General features: G+C 39.6%; 1 protein-coding gene across 1 annotated transcript; it reads left to right on the top strand.

The window, feature by feature from the left end:
• On the top strand, positions 1-21,346 carry STYK1 (serine/threonine/tyrosine kinase 1). Its single transcript, XM_032391741.1, has 11 exons — positions 1-202; positions 1,079-1,312; positions 6,214-6,361; positions 6,803-6,937; positions 9,473-9,739; positions 10,477-10,658; positions 12,262-12,345; positions 14,492-14,700; positions 16,295-16,335; positions 16,947-17,043; positions 19,588-21,346. Exons 3-11 carry the CDS (start codon positions 6,316-6,318, stop codon positions 19,790-19,792), a joined length of 1,266 nt encoding a protein of 421 aa, XP_032247632.1. The 5' UTR covers positions 1-202; positions 1,079-1,312; positions 6,214-6,315; the 3' UTR covers positions 19,793-21,346.
• The last annotated feature ends 1,887 nt before the right edge of the window (positions 21,347-23,233 follow it).

The raw sequence follows: 23,233 nt of genomic DNA, 5'->3' as shown, positions 1-23,233 counted from the left end.
AGCAACAAGGGGCTCCTCATTTTTGGGGAAACTTCCAAGATTTTTAAGTACCAGAAGTCTCCCCACCACCCCTGAATGAAAAGTCTAGCAGAATGAGTAGCAAAGAGGGGGACTGATCCTTGGAAACACATTGTAACTGACAACGTAGCAGCGAGGTGTTTGAGAGAAGCCCCCAGCAGGCGTCTTCTGTTGTGTCCATCAGGTAGGACAAAGGGGACGCAGATGGATCAGAAGCTATTCTGTGTTTAAAGGTGGGAGGTAGCTGCGTGTCCTTGGCTTTTCCCTGATTGAGAATCCTTATTCTGGGCTGGGGAAATTGGTGTTCACTAGTGATTTCGGGAAGAGAAAACAATCAGCGGGAGAATATCTAATTTGAGATACATATACGATTTCTGGGCGTTTGAGGTTCGAATGTGGTAGGTGGAGAATTATGGAATCAAGAACACGAGAAATAGAATGATAATTATAATGAAAATAAAATGTCTTGAATTTGTGTAACACCTCAAAGGAAATAAAATGTAATCTCTGTAATCATATTTAAATTTGATGGGGCGTGCAGTGTTACTGCAATTCTTACCTAGATGTTAGGGGGCCTGTCTTGCAATCACATTGCTCCTCTATAGAGGAGACTTTTCGGGAGCTACCAGGATAGAAGTTAAGCTTCTTCATCTCTACCGTGTAGCACATGCTTTAGGAATTCCTATAGGTACGTAAAAATAAGAAGCAAGAAAAGCTGATAACACTCAGTCTCACTGTTAAAAGACCTTTGTTTAAACAAGGTCCGGATTCCCAGGCACCACAGGAGACTCTCTTCCAACCATTTCAAAGTGCATTTCAAGCTCTGGGTTTCTAGGAAGGTGGGGGAGGGTGAAGATCAGAACCACCATAATCCTTCAATATCTGAGAAGAACAGGAGGACAAGGGATTCCCTCTGGGTACCTCCCCTTCTCTTTGCCTCATCCTCACTAGGCGATACCACGCTGCACAAGGCAAGTTATCTACACTAGTCAGGTTTTCTGGATTGAAAGAGGGTCACCTCTTCAGTGTACTTTCCCTTTACTCTTTGTCCTCTGACAAGTGTGCTTCAGGAGGAAGGCGGAGCCTTGGCTGCTGCACGGTGATTCTACGTCTTAGGCCAGTGCCCTGTCTCCTGGGAGTTCTAGCACCTTTCTGACCCTCATGCTCACAATGAAAGCTTGCTAGTCCTGGAAACTAGATCCTTTCCCTCCAAAAGCAGAAGGTAGAAAAAGGATTGAGATCAGATCCTGGAAAATGAGCAAACAAAGAAAATGACCCAAGATTCCATGATCTGGTGAGTACTAGGAAAAGTTTCTGATGCTACCTTTATTTTCTGAAGAAATTTTGAAGACAGACATGCAGACATTGTTTGTGCCCCTGTAAGATCTTGGAGAACACACTTAAAGGCAGATTCTACTCACCTGCCCTTCCCAAATTATGTTGTATTTGTTGGTGAAGTTTGATTTCAGCATTATGCTTTCTATGATTCTTTTGGATTCTTTTTTTTTTTTTTTTAAAGATTTTATTTATTTATTTGAGAGAGAGAGAATGAGAGAGAGCGAGTACATGAGAGGGGGGAGGGTCAGAGGGAGAAGCAGACTCCCTGCTGAGCAGGGAGCCCGATGCGGGACTCGATCCAGGGACTCCAGGATCATGACCTGAGCCGAAGGCAGTCGCTTAACCAACTGAGCCACCCAGGCGCCCGATTCTTTTGGATTCTGACATAATTCCTTCTTGACACTATTGGTCTTGTCCATTTGAGTGACAGATGTGTAGTAAAGTAGTTTAAGGAATATTGGGTTTGTAACTAAAAGACTGGGGTATGAAACCTTGCTATGTCATTTACTTGCTTTTTTATGTTTTAATTTTTTAAAGATTTTATTTATTTAACAGAGAGAGAGAGAGCACAGGTGAGCGCACAACCAGGGGGAGCAACAGGCAGAGGGAGAAGCAGGCTCCCTGCTGAGCAGGGAGCCCCATACGGGAATGGATCCCAGGACCCTGGGATCATGACCTGAGCCAAAGGCAGACATTTAACCAACTGAGCCACCCAGGAGCCCCTGTTTTAATTTTTTTTAACCCTGGCTTATTCAGAACGTAATCTTTCTGAGCCACAGTTTCCTCTATGTGAAAGTGCCTAGCATAATACCTGGCACATTGTAGTTGCTCAACATGTTTATTGGAGCTGAAAATAGGAAGAACAGCTTGCTTTTCAGAATGTTAAAGCTTAAGTACTTTTGGAACCCTGTAGATAGATCTGAGCAGTTCTTTTCTATCTCATTTCCAATTTAACATGTTCATTCCAGTAAATGGTTTTTGGTTTTTGTTTTATTTTACTAGACAGCTCAAGGATAAGGATGAAGGGGGAGGGGAAGAGAAGGTGAGTGAGGTAGAGGGTGGACTGCCTCAGTCTGGGGGCTGCTACCTCCATATATTTTACCCTCCTCACCTGAACTCTTTGAGTCCTCTGCCTCATAGCTCATAGCTATTAGTAACTCCCTTACCCAATGTGGCATCCATGTGGGCGAATGGGCCACTTGTCTTCATAAAAAGAACATGGCCGGCGGACCCACTTGTGTTGATACACAGGTGGTAAGGTTGAGGGTGAGTCTGGTGTAACATTTTATCGTATCTTACGGTAACGGCACCAGGTGTTATATGGAGGTCAATCAAGGAATTTCTCACAACACGTAGGCAGATGGAATACAGGAGAATAGATCTAATTTTTAAAGTTCTATTTGTAAGTGTATTTTGGTAAGAAGAATTTCTTCTGGATACTTCTGAGTAAATTGTTGACTATATCTGGGAGATTATACTGTGCTCACTGGACAGAAGTGTTGCTAGTAGGAGTTGTGTTATTCTTGCAAATAGAACTGTGTTTGTGGATAATGGAACAGATATAAAGATGTGGCATGGTGTTATGCTTGTGTTGTGCCTATGTGTAAGAGTTTGGAGAGTTTATGTTTATAGTTAGCTTAATTTCAGTTATAACCATTCACTTGTGTGGTGTCCAGACTGTAATCTTGCAAAGCTTTGGGCTGAACTTTACCCCTCATTTCACTCTCATTTTCTTCCTATTGTATCTCCTTCTTCATTGTGCTATTTCCTACTCTAGATTCTCAATTCAAGAAGGGAGCTGAACTTTTCAATATGCCAACAGAAAGTCAGAAGTGATTGAGAAGAGAGAAAATAAGGAATGATAGCCACAAATGAGGGAATAATATTGTTTTAATTAGAGCCCTGCCTGAGGAGATTTGGCACTGTTAGATGTAGGTATTTGTAAACTATAGGCAAGCTGTGTACATATTTTCCAACCATTAAATGGAATTATCAAAATAAACAATTTCCCAACTTTACTGGATCCTTGATTCCAATGGCTTCCAATAATCTAGTAATACATGGCACTAAGGAGAGAACTGTGGGATAATGTTTTATATATGTAAGGACCTTACAGTCTAGGTAAGAGAAGGAGTAGCCAATATACATTTTTTTCTTTTTTTCTTTTTGAAGATTTTATTTTTATGTAATCTCTACACCCAACATGGGCTCAAACTCACAACCCTGAGATCAAGAGTCGCATGCTCTACTGACTGAGCCAGCCAGGCGCCCCTACATTTTTGTCTTAACACAGTGAGAAAACTGTCTAGATGTAATCGAAGGGGTAGAGTATTGGTCATATTATAGAAATGTTGGTCAAGAACACTGATAGGTTAGAATCTAACCAATGGGAAGAGTCATCCTATCAGGTTCTGGCATCAAGGCATGTCTTTTCTCAGGTTGACACAGCGGACAGGCAAAGTCATGTGGTAATTGAATATTTAACTGCAGAGAGAAAAGCAATGTGAGAGGAATATTGTTGCTACAAGTGAGTATGAGCATCTTCTGATATAAGTGCTTTGGTGGGCTCTAAAGGTGGTAAGGTTTCCTGTGTGGGCTTCCATGCCTATGGGGTGGATATGCCTGGTGTGTTCACCTTAAAAATTCTAGACTCATTTCGTATATTCCACATGTCTCTAGCCAAGCTCTAATAGTTGGAAAGAGCTTATTGTACAAATGCCTGGAAAGCAATCTACCGAGTGGCCCTCACCATAGCCCTACACGTTTGTCTCCTTGGTCTAGCATCCAATTATTTTGGGTTTCTAGTTGTTAATAAGCCCAGCTTCTTTAAAGTATCCATGCCCAAATAAAGATACACAAATGAACCTTGTTCAGGAAATGTAATAGAAGGTCATACTGTATCCAAATGACCACACTGTGCTCTGTAATAAGTGTGATATGTAGGTGCAAGGGTATAAGCATGGATTTGAGTCACTGGGTGTGGGTGGGTATGTTTGGCCATGTGCCTATAGTTGAGTTTGGCCCACCATGAGCAGTTCTAAGTGAGGATACATGTGCGCACAGGCCTTTAAATGTCTTCCTTTGGTATGTATTAGTGGGTGTGTAGTTTGGTTTCTGGGCAGAGCTTGCAAGCTGGAGCCGGCTGCTGACCGACTTTTTCTTCCACTTGCACTGTGGTTAAGAGAGATTATGCTCACAGAACACTCCCCGGGAGAGCCAAACTCGTTAAACTGGCTGCTCCCTGAATGAACACAATTACATCTGATAGTGCACTGAAAAGGAAGTAAGAGGAAAGGAGAACAAGAATGAGAATGGCAGTGAGACATTTTCAAGCAGCTTTTGAATTCTCTGGACTGTGCTAATGTTTCATTATTTAAGGTCTTCTCCTTCTCTACCATCTCAAGGCTCCCTGATTCTTGCCCTAGCACCAGTGCTTTCCTTCCATGTGGTCTTGTGGAATTGTGGAAACTTTCTCAATTCCCTTTCACCTTGCTTTCTCGACTTATAAACTAGATGAGATGGACTTTGTTATCTTATAATTCATTGACTTCATAGATCCCTTGTTATGTACAAGCCCACAGATAAGAAGGTGACTTTCCTCTCCCCAGTTTTCCTCCTGGCCACTCCTCTGTATACATGGGCTTCTGTCAACCAACCACACACCTGTCTTTCTTCTGAGTTGTAAGAAAATTGTCTAATTCTCATCTCCCAATCATGGAGCTTCAAGAATAGTGAAAAGGGGGTGAGGCTGGAACTGGAAGGTTTCTTTATATATGTGTTTCAGGCACTAAGGGACTCTGCCTCAATAAGTCACATTGTGGTTTTTAGTATCAATAATAAAGCACAACATGTAATAGAAGACTGCATAATATGGTGAATAGCACTTATGTACAACATAGTATTCTGTAATTCTGATTTGTAAAATTTTACCTTGTTATCAACTCACTACAAAACTAGATACATACTTAGGATCACCTAGAGAGTGAAAAAAAAATCACCGTTTTTTCCTGCCCTAGGTCCATCAGAATTAGTTAGAACCAGGGAAGACTTTTGTTTACCAAGGGCAAAATAAAGTTTGTATATATATATATACCAGTTCTCTTCAGAAAGAAAGGACCAGGTTCGGGGAGGTGTAATTTCAAATATATGCTGATCATACAGAATTAAAAGTGATGTACCTAAAGAATCTCTGGCTCAGTAAGCAAGAAACTAGTTTACTTGGAGGAGAATTGGGAACTGAATAAATGGAGAAGGATGGGGTAGGAGAAAGATTTTTATGGTATAGCACTTTAATTTTTTATTTTTGTAACTTATGCATATATATATGTATATATGTATATATTATATAGTTAAAGAGAGAGAAAAAGAAAATGGCTTGGTTCTGATACTCCCTTTAATCTATATACTAGTAGGAATGAATGCCTGTGTCTGTCTATATATAATGACCAGGGGAAGCTCCAATTAAAAAATAAGTGATACACAGAAAAAAAAATATTAAACCTGCTTAGGATTATAGGGGAGGTAGATCATTTCCATATAACCCACGGACCACAATTGCTCAGACCAGTGCTGCGAACATGAACTTGAGCATTGGAGCAGGGGTCTTGGGTAGGAGGGGAACCTTTAAATAATTTGAGAAACAATGGCATGAAAGGATAAGGCCAGATCAGGGCTATACTTGTATAATAGAAAAGGGGAAAATGCTAGGAAAAAACAAAGTTCTTCACACTTGAATATCAGGTAGATGGATAGAGATGAATGGATGACTCAGAAAGTTCCAGGTAGCGATGTACTTAATACCTAATGATCTTTTGAGGTATCTTAAAACTCTCTGTATGCTCCATTTTATTTTTTCAGAATAATTTCATCCTTGGGAATTACTCTCAGTGGTGCTCTGTGCATTCTCTGAGGGCCAAGCAAAGGAGTGGACAGTTGTGTGGCCTGGGAGATGAGAGGGGCATGGCACGAAAGCTACTGGAATGCAGTCTCAGTGACAAGCTGTGTGGTAAGGACAGACACCACAGATGCCTATCTTCTGATTCTAGGATGACCGAGACGAAGGTCTGCATAGATTCTAGGAGAATGAGTTGACTTCTAGTAGAAATGAAGACGGTGTTCATAAAGGAATGGGCACTAGAGGTCATTGTCTTTGAAGAGGGACAAGTGCCAGTCAGAGATCCAGATGCTGCATCCTTCACCTCAGCAGAAAAAATGAGAGATGAGACACAGAGCACCCTTGATAGGCTGAGAAGTGGGGACATTGGGCTTTCTGATTAGAGAGCTGCTCCCAGTAGTGGTGCCATTGTATGGAAGTGGAGGGGAAGAAGGAAGAAATGATCATTTCACGTATGAGGAGCTGAGGACTGTGTGGGTAGGGGAAGTTGTGTGGACATCAGATTGGGGTTCTTCTTCAATCTCTCCTCCTCCTGCTTGATTTCCTACCCAGTTGTTCGGGAGCAGCAGTATGAGATCATCATCATCCCAACCATTCTGGTTGGCACCTTCCTTATCCTTCTTGCAGTCATCCTGTGGCTTTTTATCAGAGAACAAAGAGCTCAACAACAGTCTCCTGGACTCCAAGGTAAAACTCAAACTGGGGCTGGGAGAAGGGCCGGGGAAGATGGAGATTACAGAAAGTAAGACCCAAGTCTCAATGAGCCCAAGTCTAGAAGGTGAAGTCCCTGCTATGGAAGAGGAGGTATGGGGCCCCTCTTGTGGAGCTGAGGGGAGGTGAGCTCTTCTCTAGGAAGTCATGAGTAGAAACTCAGTATATGCTTGTCAGTTGAAACAACAGTAGGCAAGAGAGGCTTCATGTGACCTGTTTCTATCTTCTTTGTCCTACTGCACTATCAAATATTTGGCCATGTGAGTGTCTACATATTGGGGAGGAAGATTAGTGGGTAAAGCCCAAGGCTTTGTTACCAGCCTCAAAGGATGACATTTACTCTGTAATAGATCCCAGCCCTCCTCTGTGCTCCTGGACTATATGATGAAAAAGGGTAGCCTTCATAGCAGTCTTTGAAGCATTAAGTAGGAGATAATATCCTGTTCTGAAGTACCAGTGAGCATATAATGAAAATGAATTAGCTTACATGAAACTAAGAGTAAAGAGAAGAAAAAAAAAATCATGACAGTGATCAGAAACTGTTTAGTGGCTGATCCCCATTCCCTCTCTAAATGGTAATTGGGTGATGGGCATTAAGGAGGGCACTTGATGTAATGAGCACTGAGTATTATAAACAAACTGATGAATCACCAAATTCTACCCCTGAAATTAATAATGCACTATATGTGAACTAAATTGAATTTAAATAAAACATTTAAAAAATTATCCCAATTCTCTTCTAATTCACTTCCAGAAAAACTTCTCAGAGAAGTTGTCTAAACTCACTCTCATGACTTCTACTTGTCACATTCTCTTTTGAACATACTAAAATAAGGCTTTTATCCCCACCATTCCACCAAAACAATTCTTTCTGAGATTGCCAATAACAGCTATATTGAATCCTCTTCTTAACCTGTCGAAAGCATTTGGAACAATTATGCACCTTCTCCTTCTTGAAACACTTTATTTTCCTTTTAAACCTATAGTCACTCCCTTAATGGTCTCATTTTCAGTCTTATGGATTCAAACCCTTTCTCTATTCTAATTGTAGTCCCCTTGAAATCCAGATTCCTATATTAAACCACTTATTTTGCAGTTTGGATCCAATACACATCTCATATGTAATATGCCCACAGCAAAGGTCCTGAAATTCCCTCACAAATGTCCTCTGGTTTTCTATGAAGTGTTCAGTCTAAAATCTTGCAGATGTCCTTGACTCCTCTTCTCTCATACTTTATATCCAATCCATTAGCAAATCCTGTTAACTCTATCTTTAGAAGAAACTCAAGCCTCTCTCATCTCTCATATATCGTTGTAATACACTCCTAACTGGTTTCCCTACTTCTCTCCTGGTCCCTTTATGGTTCTCCACAGGACAGCAGAATGATTCTTTTAAGGCCTAAGTCAGTCCTGATCATTCTCGGCTTGGAATAAAATAAAATATAATTTTTTTTTAGAATAAAAAAAGACAAAATTCTTCCAATGACCTTCCATGTGCTGGGCCCTCTCTGGCCTCATCTCGTATGATTCTCCAATTATCCCACATGGTTCCAGCTGTACTAACTTCATTTCTCTTCCTCAAATATGCCAAGTATGCTTCTTCCTCAATACCTCTGCTCTTCCTGTTCCCTCTGTCTGTAATATCCTCCCTGATACCAGTATGGTTTGCTCTCTAATTGCTTCCAGGCATTTCTCAAATGTTCATCCTATTAGAAAGGACTGTCCTGGCCTTGAAATATAAAATAGCATCACGGATAGCCTCTGATTCTGCTATTTACCTTTATAACACTCATCTCCTGGTATGTTATTATCTGTTTCCCCTCTCTCCTACCACTAGAAAGTAATCATAAGAATCTGGGCTTTGCCTATTCCCAACACCTAGAACAGTTCCTGGAATGCAGGATGTGATATTTGCCAAATAAATTGATAGATTAATGAATGAATGGAGGTTTAATGAGAAGAATGAATTTCTCTTTTCCAATGGAGAAAAACTGACTAAGAAAAGGGGAAAGTACCAGAAGATTTTTTTGACTGAGACTCTGGGAAATATGCAATTTGACTTTGGGGACATCTTAAGGGAGGAAGAATAGGCACGGCTTAGAGTTGAGGAGTTATCCATACCTTCCCTCCACCTTTAAAAGCCATTTGATTCACTTAAGCATTAGTCCCTACTGGTAGTTACCACCACGTTTCAGGTATCTGTGGTTTGAGTACCAATTCAGGAACTTCCTTAATTGTTTCCATACTAATACTGAACTGTAATCCTGAGAAAAGTAGAAAGAAAATGTCATTACCACTTTCCAGAGGTCCATCTTGAGTTGTCTTAGAAGGAATAGGGTTATTATAAATGTTTTACAAGGTTGGTACTGATGCTGCTTCACAGAAGGTATCCCCACATCGGGCAGGGAGAAAATTGCTAAAGGGACTTCCTTGCCAGTGTGTTCCAGGCTCTGCTTTCCTGGAGTCCCTAGGGTAGGGAAAAGATGATTGGTTATCATCTCTTTGTTCTAGGCATTGCCCCTGTGCCTCCATCTAGGGGCCTAAGCTGGAAGGCGGGAGGACATGGAGGAAGTGTGTTCGTGCCACTTAAGGAGACATCGGTGGAAAGCCTCCTACGAACTACCACTCATGCTCTAGCTAAGCTGCAAGTGCCCCGGGAGCAACTCTCTGAAGTTCTGGAGGAGATCCACAATGGTAGTTGTGGGGCCATCTATCGAACCAAGATGTATACTGGGGACCCTGCTAAGCCAAAGAGTGTTGTCCTCAAGGTTTTGAAAGGTAAAAGAAGTGTTTGAGTTCCCTTTCCCTTTTTTACTTTTCCATTGTGAGCCCCCAGCCATGAATGCTAACAAGCTTACAGACATTAAGATGTTAATCAACAAATAGCTGTGATCACAATTGTGAGAGCAGAGTAAGAAGGGGATAGAAAGTGAAAACTTGAGACAGAAATGTTTTTCTTGGGGTTTTTCCCTAGCTCAGTGTTGCCTGTTGAGGTTGCTAGAACTGATTTTTTCATACTGGATATTAGTGCATGTGGATTTTGAGGTTGTTCCTTCATTTGTCTGCACTATCACTTTCCCTAATATTGTTTTCTTTCTTTCTTCCTCTTTCCTTTCTTTCTTTCCTTCCTTCCTTCCTTCCTTCCTCTTTTCTTTTTTTCTCTTTATATGGACCAGTAGTAGCAGATACATAAAACAGAACAAGGATAGGATAAGCACGAATACTAATCAAAAGGCCTAGGCGGTGATAATATTTGAATGTGAGCACTTGTCTATTTAGGCAGATGAGAGTCTATCCAGTTCTAGGGCCTATGATTCTCTGTTTGTTTTGACAAGAAAAAAATCAGTGACCTTGAGAATTATCTTCTAATTAGTTCCCTTTCTCTTTACTTTCTGTCTATACTTATTCTCCTTTGGAGTCTTGAAAATTACCATCTGAGGTTGCTTCCTCCCTCATAGCTCCCATTTTACTGGTGATGTTCTGACTGCTTCCATTGGTTCATCTGTCCTCCACAGAGCCGGCTGGCCTCCACGAGGTGCAGGATTTCTTAGGGCGAATCCAGTTCTATCAGCACCTGGGGAAGCACGAGAACCTGGTGCAGCTGCAAGGCTGCTGCACAGAGGAGCTGCCGCTCTATATGCTGCTGGAGGATGTGGACCAAGGGGACCTGCTCAGCTTTCTCTGGACCTGTCGGCGGGTGAGCAGCAGGGCAGAGGCATTAGGAAGGAAAGGCTTGACCTGGCTCATTAGCTGGTCACATGTCAAATAGCCTGGCAAACGACAAAGCAGAGAGACATTAGAGGAACATAATAATGATTATCACCAATCCATAGAACTTTTTATGATGGCAGAAAAATTCTCTATCTGCTCTGTTCAAAATGGTAGCCACTAATCACGTGTGGCTATGGAGCACTTGAAATGTGGCTGATGTGACTGGGAAATGGAATTTTTAAAATTTTATTTAGTTTTAAATAATAAACTTCTCAACAGCCACATGTGGCTAATGGCTATCATAGTGGGCAGTGCAGATTTAGGGCATGAACTCTCGGCTTTATATCCTATGAGCTGTGTGACTTTGGGCAAGTCATCCCTCTGAGCCTGAATTTTCAGCATCTGTACAATGGGAATAATAATAAGTTATTATTAAAATTAACAGAAATTATGCATGTAAAAACTATTGTTAGTATTGACTGTAATTTTATCGCTGTTGGCCTTAAATGTGTCTTCTATTCCATAACATCCCTCTAGTATGCCAGGGTTGACGAGGAGACATTCAGCTTGAAAGTTTTTGTACTTCAAATTCATATTTAAAAAAATGTAAATGTGTAGAAATTTCCAGGCTGAAGTGCAAGTCCTCTTGCTTGCAGTTTTTCTGCTTCTCTACATATTCCTCTTTCAGAAGTACTGCATGTTTCCCTAGTTAGTTCCTCACTTACCAATGAACAAGTTCAATATTAATCAAGCCTCCTCAAAAGACTGATTACTTTACCGCTAAATGTGTATGATAAAGAGACCCTGTTAATGCCTTACATCCAGTGGTGCAAATGGGACAATGTGCAAGTCTTTAGGCATTTAAGCCTTTGTAAGAGGTTATTTATTCATCTGTAACTTGTTCTCTGCTCTAACTTCGCTATTCTATTTTTTAAAACGATTATGCTTCTCTATTTTAGACCATCTACACATGCTTCTCTCATTACACCAAACTTCTCCCTTTCCTTGTTTTTTGCATAGTCATTGTCCACCATCCTTCAGATCTTTTTTTGTCACCACCATATGCTCTCTTTTTCATGTCCTTCATGGAGCTTATAGATATGTAACCATATATTTATGTATGATTATTTGATTCTGATGTCACACTTTAAGTTCCAGAAGGCAGCAGACATGTTTATTTTGCTCACTCTTGTGTTCTGAGTTCCTAAGATGGAACCTGGCACATAGTAGTCATTCAATAATGTGTTGAGTTAATGTGCTTAATTAATCACACACACATAGTGCCCCAGGAAAATTGTTGCTTTATCCAGGGGATAGTCTTATGACATCTGTCTTTCCTATCTGCTATTCTGTTCTTCCTTCATTCTGTTATTTATCTACATTCTTTATCGGTTTTTTTTTAGGTCAATATATCATTGTACTTCTTTGCATATCTGAGAATCTCTCATATTAGCCTCTCCTTGAATCTTCGTCCCTATGTTTTTGTATCTTTGCCTTGATATCTGCATTTAAGAATATCTCTGCCCCTATTTTATTTTTTAGATCTGTTCATGTCATTTTGATATCATGTCTTTTCTTTGGCTCTTTAGGATGTGATGACCATGGATGGCCTTCTCTATGATCTCACAGAAAAACAAGTATATCACATCGGGAGGCAGGTCCTCCTGGCTTTGGTAAGTCTGGGAAAAATGACAACAGATGGTATGGATTTTTCTTGTTAGTCTGATATTTGACATCATATTTCTCATATTTATATTTCCAAATGGGGTATAGATTATAAAGAAAATCAGATGGAAGTTAAGGGGCAGACACTCAAGCACTGATAAATTGTTTTCAGTTCTTTCTTTATGAAATTATTTAGATAATATACACAGGATTGGTAATTCTAGGCAGAAAGTCGTCAACTTAGGGTTTGTAGAAGGAACAGGAAGGATTTTAAAAGGTTTCTCAGTCTTAAAGGTCAAAAACCAGGGCCAAGAGTTATATGCTTGACACTCTTACTTCCCCATATATACTAATATTAAGAGATGTAAAATGGCAAATAGCGAGCGAGTTGGGAGGAGACACGGGAAGAGAAACCAAGTGGGTGAAAGGCTGCAGACCTGGATGGAAGTGCACAATTTTATGCCTGAAAAACAAGAAAGACGAGTTCAGAACACATTTCACTGGAGACTTGTTTTGATACTGAATGTGATAGGAAATACATATACTTTAAAAAGAACAAGGAACACGGAAAAAAAGAAATAAGGGGCAACAGTGAGATCATTCCTTCATTTTAAACCAACTTAAATAAAGAGGTAAGAGAAAAAAAGGGTTTAAGAGGGTTTAAGAGAAAAAAAAAATGTACCTTTACCAGAATTAGTCAAGAAATTTAGATGACAATTTCTATGAAGTTATTTAGATAACTTTACTTAAAATTAGCATTTGCTATATAGAAAATCAGGCTCTGTGAAGCTACTATTTTAAGTATTTGATATATCTTGCCTCCTTGAGGTGTGAAATGTACTAGGGATCTAAATGGAATCTGGGAAAGCTTAGAAAAGAAGCAGTGAGGTGAAAAAGAGCAGTAGTTACAGCCGAAGTTCCCATGGGGCGCAAGGAGAGAGCACGTCGTAGAAAGGAGTATTATCTACAGTGTTTGGAGGTCCTAGTTGGTATGCTCCCTTGATAAAGTTAGGGTGTCAGGATACAGCCTACCTCGTATTGTGAACCACAATTGCAGTGGTGCCCCACAGAGATGCATTGATCAGGGCTCTGGGTTACCAGTTACAAGGCATTGTCATACTATTTTTTTTTTTCTTACTTTGACAACCTCAAAGTCACTACATTCTTTATTCTTCTCATGATAGTATAATTTCTTTGTTTAAAACCTCACCTCACCAGGGACAGAAAGCTGCTAGTTACTGTTTCCTTCATCATCAATGACTGGAAATGACCGTCTTAAACCCCCCCACCTTTTTTTATGTCATTCTTATTTAGCAATCATAGACCTCAATCTCTAGCTCTTTGGTCATGTATAGCTTTTCAACTTCTTATGCCTTGAATAGCCTGATGTTGGGGGAAATGATTGCAGCAAATCATTGTCATCCAGGCGCAATGGTTTGCAAATGCTTTGTTGGCTGTGCTAGAATCATTGTGATACTTCTTAAAAATAGAGATTACTAGGTTCTTCTCCCTAGATTTTGGTTAAGTAAAGCTGGGGCAAAAATCATAAGTTTTTAAAAAGCTCTCAGGCAATTCTGATTTGTAGGCTGGCTTGAGAATTATTAGAATTTGTAATTCTAATTCCTATGAATTAGAATACCTGGTTCTGGTCACTACCACTCCAAACTGTGTGACCTAATGTAATCATTTAGATTTATCTGACCTGGTTATTTTAGGGACAAAATGAGATGATATAAAGCTCTGTATAAATTCATTATTATGACACTCAATTTCGCTATGTATATATTACCTTGTTTGGGGGACGGCTGCTAGAAACTTGAAACCTGCTTCCTTTTCCAGGGTGTAGCTGGATCCTCTCTGAGAGAAATGTAAATTCAGGCAGGGGTCAGAGCTTGACACAGAATGGGTGATCATACTTTCCAAACCCAGTATTAATGCTGTTTGGATTATTTGCTCAGTTTGGTAATCCTAAACATAATGCAAAAATGTCTGATTCATTATGGTGACTTGGAAGTGATATGTCATTATCAATGAGACTTGTTCAGAGTTGAAAATGTCCTTGTCTTTTTGAGGGTTCCTAGGACTGCTTCTTCTTGTCTGTGACTCGAGCCATGAACTCAGACAGCTGATCCATCTTTGATCTTGTGCTTACAGGAATTTCTCCAGGATAAGCATCTGTTCCATGGGGATGTGGCAGCTAGGAATATCCTGATCCAAAGTGATCTTACTGCTAAGCTCTGTGGACTGGGCCTAGCTTACGAAGTCCATGCCCGAGGGGCCATCCCGGCTACTCACACCATACCTCTCAAGTGGCTCGCCCCAGAACGGCTTCTGCTGAGACCAGCTGGCATCAGAGGAGATATGTACGGTTTGTTCCTGCCCTTTGGACTTCTTCCCTTCTTGACCTAGATGTCCCCCAGTTCCTGACCATGACTGTATCTGTTGTCAATTATGTCTACATGTGAAATCTCTACTTAGAAGTCAGACAGACTCTCCAGGAGAAATGTGTGTTTTGTGACAGAGCTCATATTTGACATCTGGCTGCAATCCTTTTTAGTGCCTTTTAAAGTATTCCTTCTGTATTAGATTAGCAGCCTTAATCAGAAAAGAGAAAAGAAAAGTGAAAAGATTATTCATACCAATATCCAAGGACTTAATCTAGTAGATTCCCTTTTATCTGAAGGAGGTGGGTCCACTTAATCAAAAGTTCAGTTAAACCAGGAATTATTAGAATAAAAAGAAATATACATACTTTGAATAATTTATTTTGACTTAAAACATATAAATGTACATTTATTGATTGATCTCTTGGGGGAGGGCCAAAGCCTTTTTTATGAGGACTGACCTGCTAAGTGAAGTTATACATTGTATTTCTTGTATAAATAGCATCCATAACACATTATTTTTGAGTTTCAGCTTGGGATGATTTTGAGTGAGAAATCTGAAAAAAAATGGTGACGCAATTTGACTGCAGACGTTTATTATTATTTTTTCCAATTTCCTACTGTTGGCTCACCCACACAATTTGACAACGCTTTCTTTTTAGCAGTGTATCTTTATAGAATACTTTCAAAGCATTCAACCTAGTTTTCAGGAGCTAATACTTTTTTGCATTTATATTTAATTGATTACATAATTACATTGATGCATCTGATGGTACAAACAGTACTGGAAAGAATCACAATTGACTTTCGGTAACCATATAATTCAGCAGCTTGGCAAAGCACATAGATGTAACATATAATATCTTACTAGTATTAATGTCATGAGCAGCAGAGGAAATTTAGAACATCAGTTAATACGGTGAGTCAATTAAGAGATTTCCATTGCTGCTTCACTGACATCTGCTTTTCAGTAGAGGTCTGGGAGTAATAAGCTTAACTGGGAAATACTGCTCGTTTAATGTGATTTATAGAATAGTGAAATTAACATGTCTTAAATCATATTGCTGTGGCAAATATCTATTCTCATTATATGTAAAGCTTGTTTTGTTAATATTTTTCCTAGGTTTGGGCAGTTAGATCTATTGAGGAAATAGTAGATAAATGATAAACCTCACTGAGACTTGTGCTAAGACTAAAGGCTAGAATTTCGGCAGGAATGAATGGAAAGGATGAAAAAGATGCGGAAGGTAATTTCTTTATGTTTGGGTAGATGTGTTTGTGTGTTTGCATAAACACACACACACAATTCAGCAAATGATAGTAAACATCTATTAATGTGAAATATAGAAGAAAGGAGACATAAATCCAGTCTGCAAAGAGATTAGACTTGAAGGGGATTGAACAGAAATGCTTTCTAATGCTTTCTAATTACCTTGCTTATGTTATGAGACACCTTTAATTCCCCTTCATTGCCTTTATAGGGTTCTTACTGAAGGCCCCTGATAGTTTAAGTGAGCTCTCTTTAGGAAAGGCAGAAATATAAATTAAGTAAATGGCTTTGTTTCTTTCACAGCTGGTCCTTTGGGATCCTGCTTTATGAGATGGTGACTCTAGGTAAGGAGGGTCCCTAAAGTAGTACCTGTATGCAAATATACAAGTATGTTTAGTTGGGTGGGAGATGGCATATGCTATGGGAAGAGGTTTCAGTATGATCTCTGAGGTTTGAACTGGGCTGATATGAAATCCCTCTCCTCCTTTTAACTTTTTTTTTTTGCTTTCTTTTTCTTTTTTTCCCTCAACACTTTACTAATTCCAAAAGAGGTTTTAAAATCCAAAGAATAATTCCAAGAATGATTTTGTATAAACATAAATACGTTGTCCTTAGATTTATAAACCTATCTGATAGTGAAAATATAGTACTTTCCCATGTTTGGGGAGTGGAGGGCAGGTCTCATTTCTCACTTTGCTCTGTTACTTTTGTAAAAACTCAACATTTTCCTAAATTATCAGTTTTTTTCCTCCCAAACACCTTTTTTTTTACTCCCAAGCTCTCTAAGCTATATTCTTACTTGATCACCAGGGAGCAACTATATTGTATCTAGCATTTTTCCTTTGGCTCTACCTTTTGCAGGCAGTTAGCCCAGGTGGATGTAGAGTCATGTTATAGTTCATATTCTAGAGGATCTAAAATTCCCTTGCTACTTTCATTTTTTTCATACCAACAGGGGCACCACCATATCCTGAAGTCCCTCCTACCAGCATCCTACAACATCTCCAAAGAAGGAAAATAATGAAGAGACCCAGTACCTGCACACATACCATGTAAGTGGTTTTTAGGGTCTACTCTTCTCTCATTGCAACCCCTTTTTGATCCCCATCAACTGTGCCCTTTTAAAGTGGCTCAGATAATCCCTAGCTGTCCTTTATATGCTAATACACAGCCTTAGACACACCTATGCAGTAAAATACATCTGCTCATATATCATATATACTTATATATGTATGTATGTATATGTGTGTGTATACACACAAAAACACACAGTGTTGAGGCAACAACTGAAAACTGTATTAGGAATCTAAGTTGATAAAGTTTAGTTCTTCCAGAAGCTTCTAAAATAGGTAGGAAGTGGACCAAATCCAATGTAAATACAGTAGTGTTTTGCTTGTCTAAATGTTAGTATCAGTCAGAGACTGCCAGCCTCAGTTCTAATATCGCTGCCATAAAAATCCATTGCTCTAGAGTTTTTTTTTTTTAAGATTTTATTTATTTATTTGAGACTGAATGAGAGAGAGAGAGAGAGCACATGAGAGGGGGGAGGGTCAGAGGGAGAAGCAGGCTCCCTGCCGAGCAGGGAGCCCGATGCAGGACTCGATCCAGGGACTCCAGGATCATGACCTGAGCCGAAGGCAGGTGCTTAACCAACTGAGCCACCCAGGTGCCCCCGAAGGCAGATGTTTAACCGACTGAGCCACCCAGGCGTCCCTCCATTGCTCTAGAGTTACTCACTGGCTCTTATTTAGTATTTAACTTTTAAAAAATATTGACTATTTTTCCAGGTCTGAGCAAATTAGAAGCCACCCAGAAGGGGGTAGAAAGAAATTAGAAAGATAGGAGAAGGAGTATCCAATAATGTCAGCAGAAGGGGACAGCTGATGAGCCAGTGCAGAGGCAGAAAATGGAAAAATTAAAAATTATACACAGAATTTTATAACCTATAAGTTACAAAAAGGGATTGTTATAGAATATAAGAAAAGGTTAAAATATTTATAAGAAGTCAGGGGAGAATATACTAATATAAATTTCTGATAAAATTATTGCTATTTTATAAATTTTTCAGCATTAAAAGGGTAAATTTCCATCACCCTAGTTCCCCACCAATAGAGTTACTGTATCAAGCAGATTATAAATGTTAAATATCATAACTATATACATTTATATATATACACACTCACACACATGCATGTATATAATATAATAATACTGCCTGGGTATACTGGAATGATTGTTGAAAAATATTTCTTATAGCCTTTTTCTATGTGTAAAAATCTGTCCTTTATATTGGGGGAGGGGAGACACTTAACCGATAAAGTATACAATCTTGAAGAATTTAATATTTGGGTGAGGAGATATCTAAAACAACCTGAAAATCAACTTAAAGTGGGAGGCAACATAAAAGAAGGATTAAAACCTCAGACTCACATCACAGGGTCAAAAAAACACATGTCCACTCCTAGTCCTGTTACTTTACTGAACATTGTTTACTTACCTGAAAATAGGTATAATGATAATCATACTTTTAAGTTATTGTGAGGCTAAAATAAAATAATGCATGTTAAGTTCCACTACCATGCCTTATAAAACAAGTAAGTTCTTGCTACATGTTATCAGGGTTATTAAATTAGCATCTTTTACACAGTCTCACTGTACAATAGTAAAGAGTGTGGGAGACTCAGCGTGCGCTGAGGCTTATAAGGGAAGGCTGCATAGAAGGATTGAGATCTAAAACAAGCCCGCAGGAAATGACGACCATCGAGAGGATGCTCAAGGAATTGGGCATAACATGAGCAAAGACAGAGTTGCATGTTAACAACCACATCGGAGGCATAGCAAGACACTGACTTGGCTGGAGGAGAGGGGTTCAGGTAGACAAGGTCTCTGAGGCAGAGAGGCTAGCAGGTAGGATGTCGGTTTTACACGGCAGACTGTGGGAAACCACTGTAGGTTCTTGAGAGGGATGAGATATGACAAGAAGTGTTCGATAACAGACTACATTATTAATTCTTTGTAAACTGGATTGAAGAAAAGACAGCTTAAAGGTGGTGAGTACTTTTATCTAGATTAAGGCAATTTCCTGGAGAAGCTAAATAATAAAGGAGGGCAATGACCTGGATTAATGAAAGGAAACATCTAATTAATTAGATTATTCAAAATTGGTGTGAATCATATTATTCCATAACTTCTTATTTTGTTGGCTGCGAGGTAGCTTTTACTGGGAGATACCTTATAGCAATGGTCTGGAATGCTACAAGTTAGTAACATCTAAAGGATGAGAACACTTAACTTCTGAGAGTTTTGGGCAATAGAAAGAAAAACTTGTTCTGTCATACTGATTTTAGTTTGAGAAATCTTCAGTCGTTCTTCTTATAAAAAGGGCCCTGATGAGAAGACGATATTAAGTGATTTAATACTAAGAGGATAAGAAGGAATATTATTCTCTGGAAAAACAGGAGAGGACAGTGAGAAGTAGATGAATGAACTGCAGGGTTTTTTATTGTTGTTGTTGTTAAGGTGTGTTAGGAGAAGAGACAACGTTCCTCAAACATTTGCCTTGTCAAGGAAGTCAGTTTCTCTTGTTTCCCTCTCAGGTATGGTCTTATGAAGTCCTGCTGGCGCTGGAGTGAGGAGAGCCGCCCCTCACTTAAAGAGCTACACTCACGCCTAGAAATCGCCGCTCGAACTGCAAATGACAAAGCTGTGTTGCAAGTACCCGAGTTGGTGGTGCCTGAACTGTATGCAGCCGTGGCAGGTATCAGCATGGACAGCCTCTCCTACAGCTACAGCATCCTATGAAGATCTTGGGGAAAGAAACATTTATGAGTGATCATATACTATTGGAATGGATTCCTCCGAGAACAGAGAATAGCTTTCTAGTGGGACATAAAGGGACAAATAGGATATTCCCCTACACATTTCCCTAGATACCCAAAATGATGCCAGATGAGGCTCTACACTCCATATACCCTGGAGACTGAGAAGTATAGTTTCATTTCTGCTGTCCCAATCCTGAAGACCCACGGTAGATGTGGTGGATAGTACCATTGCAAAGAAAATCTTAGAAATCCACGTTTGTCTGGCATTGCACAAATAAGCTGGTCCTCCCACCACAGACTGGTTTCCTCTTGAAGCATGCTTTCATCTAGATTATAGAGTCCAGAGAAGTTGGGAGTCAACTGATGGAATAGGGAGCCGAAAAAGAAGTTGATGAGAAAGAAACTCCAAAGGTTCTATTTGCTCAGGAGTACAGACGTGGACCAAGGTCATCCTTCAAAGAGAAGGTGGAGGAAGGAGATAAAGTTCTTCAGTCCTGGTCCGTTCATGCAGGACTGGAGGAGGACCATGTAGGAAAACTTCAGAGTTTCCTTTTGGGTATAGATAACAGGTAGATAGTCTCTTTTTATCTAATTATGAGACAAGTGAACTCGGCTGGAACTACTTTTAACTAGAAGCTGGAGAGGTCCTTTCACGATTAAGAACATTCAACAGCTATTGTTCATCAGACTAGCTTCCTGGTCCCCATAAAACTAGGGAGACTGAGCCTAGAGAGCCCATTAGGCTGTGATGAATATACAGTTGACCCTTGAACAACATAGGTTTGAACTATGTGGGTCCACTTATACGTGGAGTTTTTTTCTTGATAAATGCAGTGCAGGCCTGTAAATGTATTTTCTCTTCCTTATGATTTTTTTTTCTAGCTTAATTTGCTGTAAGAATACAGAATGTAATACATAGAACATACAAAATATGTGTTGACTGTTTATATTTTTGGTAAGGCTTCTGGTCAACAGTGGCTATTACTAGTTAAGTTTTGGGGGAATCAAAGTCATACGCAGATTTCTGACTGTGCAGGGTTCGGCACACTTAATCCCTGTGTTGTCCAATGTACTATGTACTATGTGTGTATTTAATAAGTAGGAAATGTGAAAGGCAAGCAAGAATGCTTAGTAGTCCAGAAGGTCTTTAAAAGGGTTAGAAAAGGATGTAATCTGAGACAGAAGGATGGTAGCTTCTGATTCAATCATTCGTTGATGTACTGTGAAACTTTATTTCATTAAATTAATATTTATTGAGTAAAGTAGGATTTTCTAGTATACAGCTGCCAAAATCTCTACAATAGGATAAAAGTAAATAAATGGAAGTTAATGTCAACAGAGAAATTCAGGAGACAATCGGCATTGTCAGAAGATTGGTTCCTCAGGTGTAAAGTGGGGATAATACCTACCTACCTCACAGGGTTGTTGTGAGGACTGAACAAGAATGTATGTTTGTACAGTATTTGGCTCATATGTGCTCAGTAAATGGTAGTTTCCTTTCTTTTTGCCCCGCCTATCCTAGAATCTTTCATATCTTTTTCATTTAAAATCTACTGTAGCCAGGGGTGCCTGGGTGGCTCAGTCGTTAAGCGCCTGCCTTTGGCTCAGGTCGTGATCATAGAGTCCTGGGATCGAGCCCCGCAACGGGCTCCCTGCTCCCCGGAAAGCCTGCTTCTCCTTCTCCCAGTCCCCCTGCTTGTGTTCCCTCTCTTGCTATGTCTCTGTCAAACAAATAAATAAAATCTTTAAAAAAAATAAAATAAAATCTACTGTAGCCAGAAAGAGAACCTCAGTCTGTCAGTCGCACTACAAGGCAGGACATACTGAAGGATGGCCTGGTACAAGTACCACATGACTAAAATAATGAGCTCATCACTTTTGTATGAGCTTCTGGATGATGACCGTAGCCTTCTACAATTTGAAAATACTGAAAATATGGTGATGACAATGTACTTGAACATGTGATCTATGGTTTTACTTTTTTATTTTTCTTATTATGTCCAGTTAGCCACTGTATAGTATGTCATTAGTTTTTGATGTAGTGTTCAATGATTCATTAGTTAAGTATAACTAACCCAGTGCTCATCCCAGCATGATCTATGGTTTTAAAGAACACTCTGGGTGCTCTGGGAGGGACACCGAAGGCTGCTATAGAAAGATGACTGGCAGTTGACAATTTTGTAGAAGTCGGAATCTGAATGAGGTCATGATTAGTCATCCAACTGAATAATGATTCTTGCACCGGTAGGAGTACCACATGACTAGTAAGGATTTAAGGGGGTGTTAAGTTGCAATAGGGAGAAGGGAGGTACAGCGGCTTGGCACAAAATGATAAAGTCCTATGGAATCTCATTGTTGTTGTTTGTCTGTTCATGTAAGTCAAATTTACAAAATATTTATATATTAATTCAAATATTTAAAAAAAAGGTGAGTGTTAGGGCCAACTGTGCCAGGCACTGTTCCAGATGTTGGATAAAATAGAGAGCTTTTGATTACAGTCTAGAAAGTAAGAGACTTTATGTATATGTTTGTGTGGTTATAATTACAAATTGTGGTAAGTGCTACGAAGAAAAACTACAGGATAGTAGAAAGAAATGTAAAATGAGGACCTCCCTGAAGAAATGGCATTTAAACACACACCTTTTTTTTTTTCCTAAAGATTTTATTTATTTATTTATTTGACAGAGAGACACATCGAGAGAAGGAACACAAGGGGGAGTGGGGAGAGGGAGAAGCAGGCTTCCGCTGAACAGGGAGCCCGACCTGGGATCATGACCTGAGCCACCCTGGTGCCCCTAAACTCAGACCTTACGGGTAGGTAAGCAAACCTGACAAAGAGTGAGAAGAAGAGCCATCTGGGAGAGGGAAGTGGGGCTATATGTGTGAAAACTCTGGGGCAAGGAAAAAGGCATAAATTGTTTGAGGAACTGCAAGTCGGCAAGTGGATGGGGGCATAGTGAGGTTAGGAGGAAAGTGGTGCATAATTAATCAGAGCATTGCTCTTTCATACTGTATGTTAATAGTTGTTTTGGTAGGAGGGAAAGCAGCAGACAATTGCTATTTAAAATTTTTATCCTTAATTTTATTTGTTTTTCTGGATACAGGTTTAGAAAAATGGATACAGTGATTATTTATTCTAAGAAAACTGGGTCTTTCCCATTACTTGGCCAGGCTTTCTCCAAAAGGGGGATTATATTTTTGGCATTTTAACTGGTCAGCCAAACCAGGTATTTCTGAGCTAATGAGTGGAAAAGAGAATAAAAATATTTACCATTCAATTAACTTTAATCTGGGCTAGGATTTGTTTTATTGTTTTGATTCCACCCTCCCCGGATCTTGTTTTTCCAATTTATGCTTTATTGTTTAAAAAAGCCTCTAACATAGCTAGGAACTGAGCAAACACGCACCTGGATACAGTGTC

Source organism: Phoca vitulina, unplaced genomic scaffold (genome assembly GCF_004348235.1).
Source record: "Phoca vitulina isolate PV1807 unplaced genomic scaffold, GSC_HSeal_1.0 scaffold64, whole genome shotgun sequence".
NCBI lineage: Eukaryota > Metazoa > Chordata > Mammalia > Carnivora > Phocidae > Phoca > Phoca vitulina.
This window is presented reverse-complemented; position numbering and strand designations above follow the sequence as displayed.

What these genes read in the sequence shown, in the direction of transcription:
- STYK1 (XM_032391741.1), top strand. Translation starts at nt 6,316, where the DNA reads ATGGCACGAAAGCTACTGGAATGCAGTCTCAGTGACAAGCTGTGTG. An exon ending in TCTCAGTGACAAGCTGTGTG is followed by an intron (nt 6,362 to 6,802) that starts GTAAGGACAGAC and finishes TTTCCTACCCAG; the next exon opens with TTGTTCGGGAGCAGCAGTAT. An exon ending in ACAGTCTCCTGGACTCCAAG is followed by an intron (nt 6,938 to 9,472) that starts GTAAAACTCAAA and finishes TCTTTGTTCTAG; the next exon opens with GCATTGCCCCTGTGCCTCCA.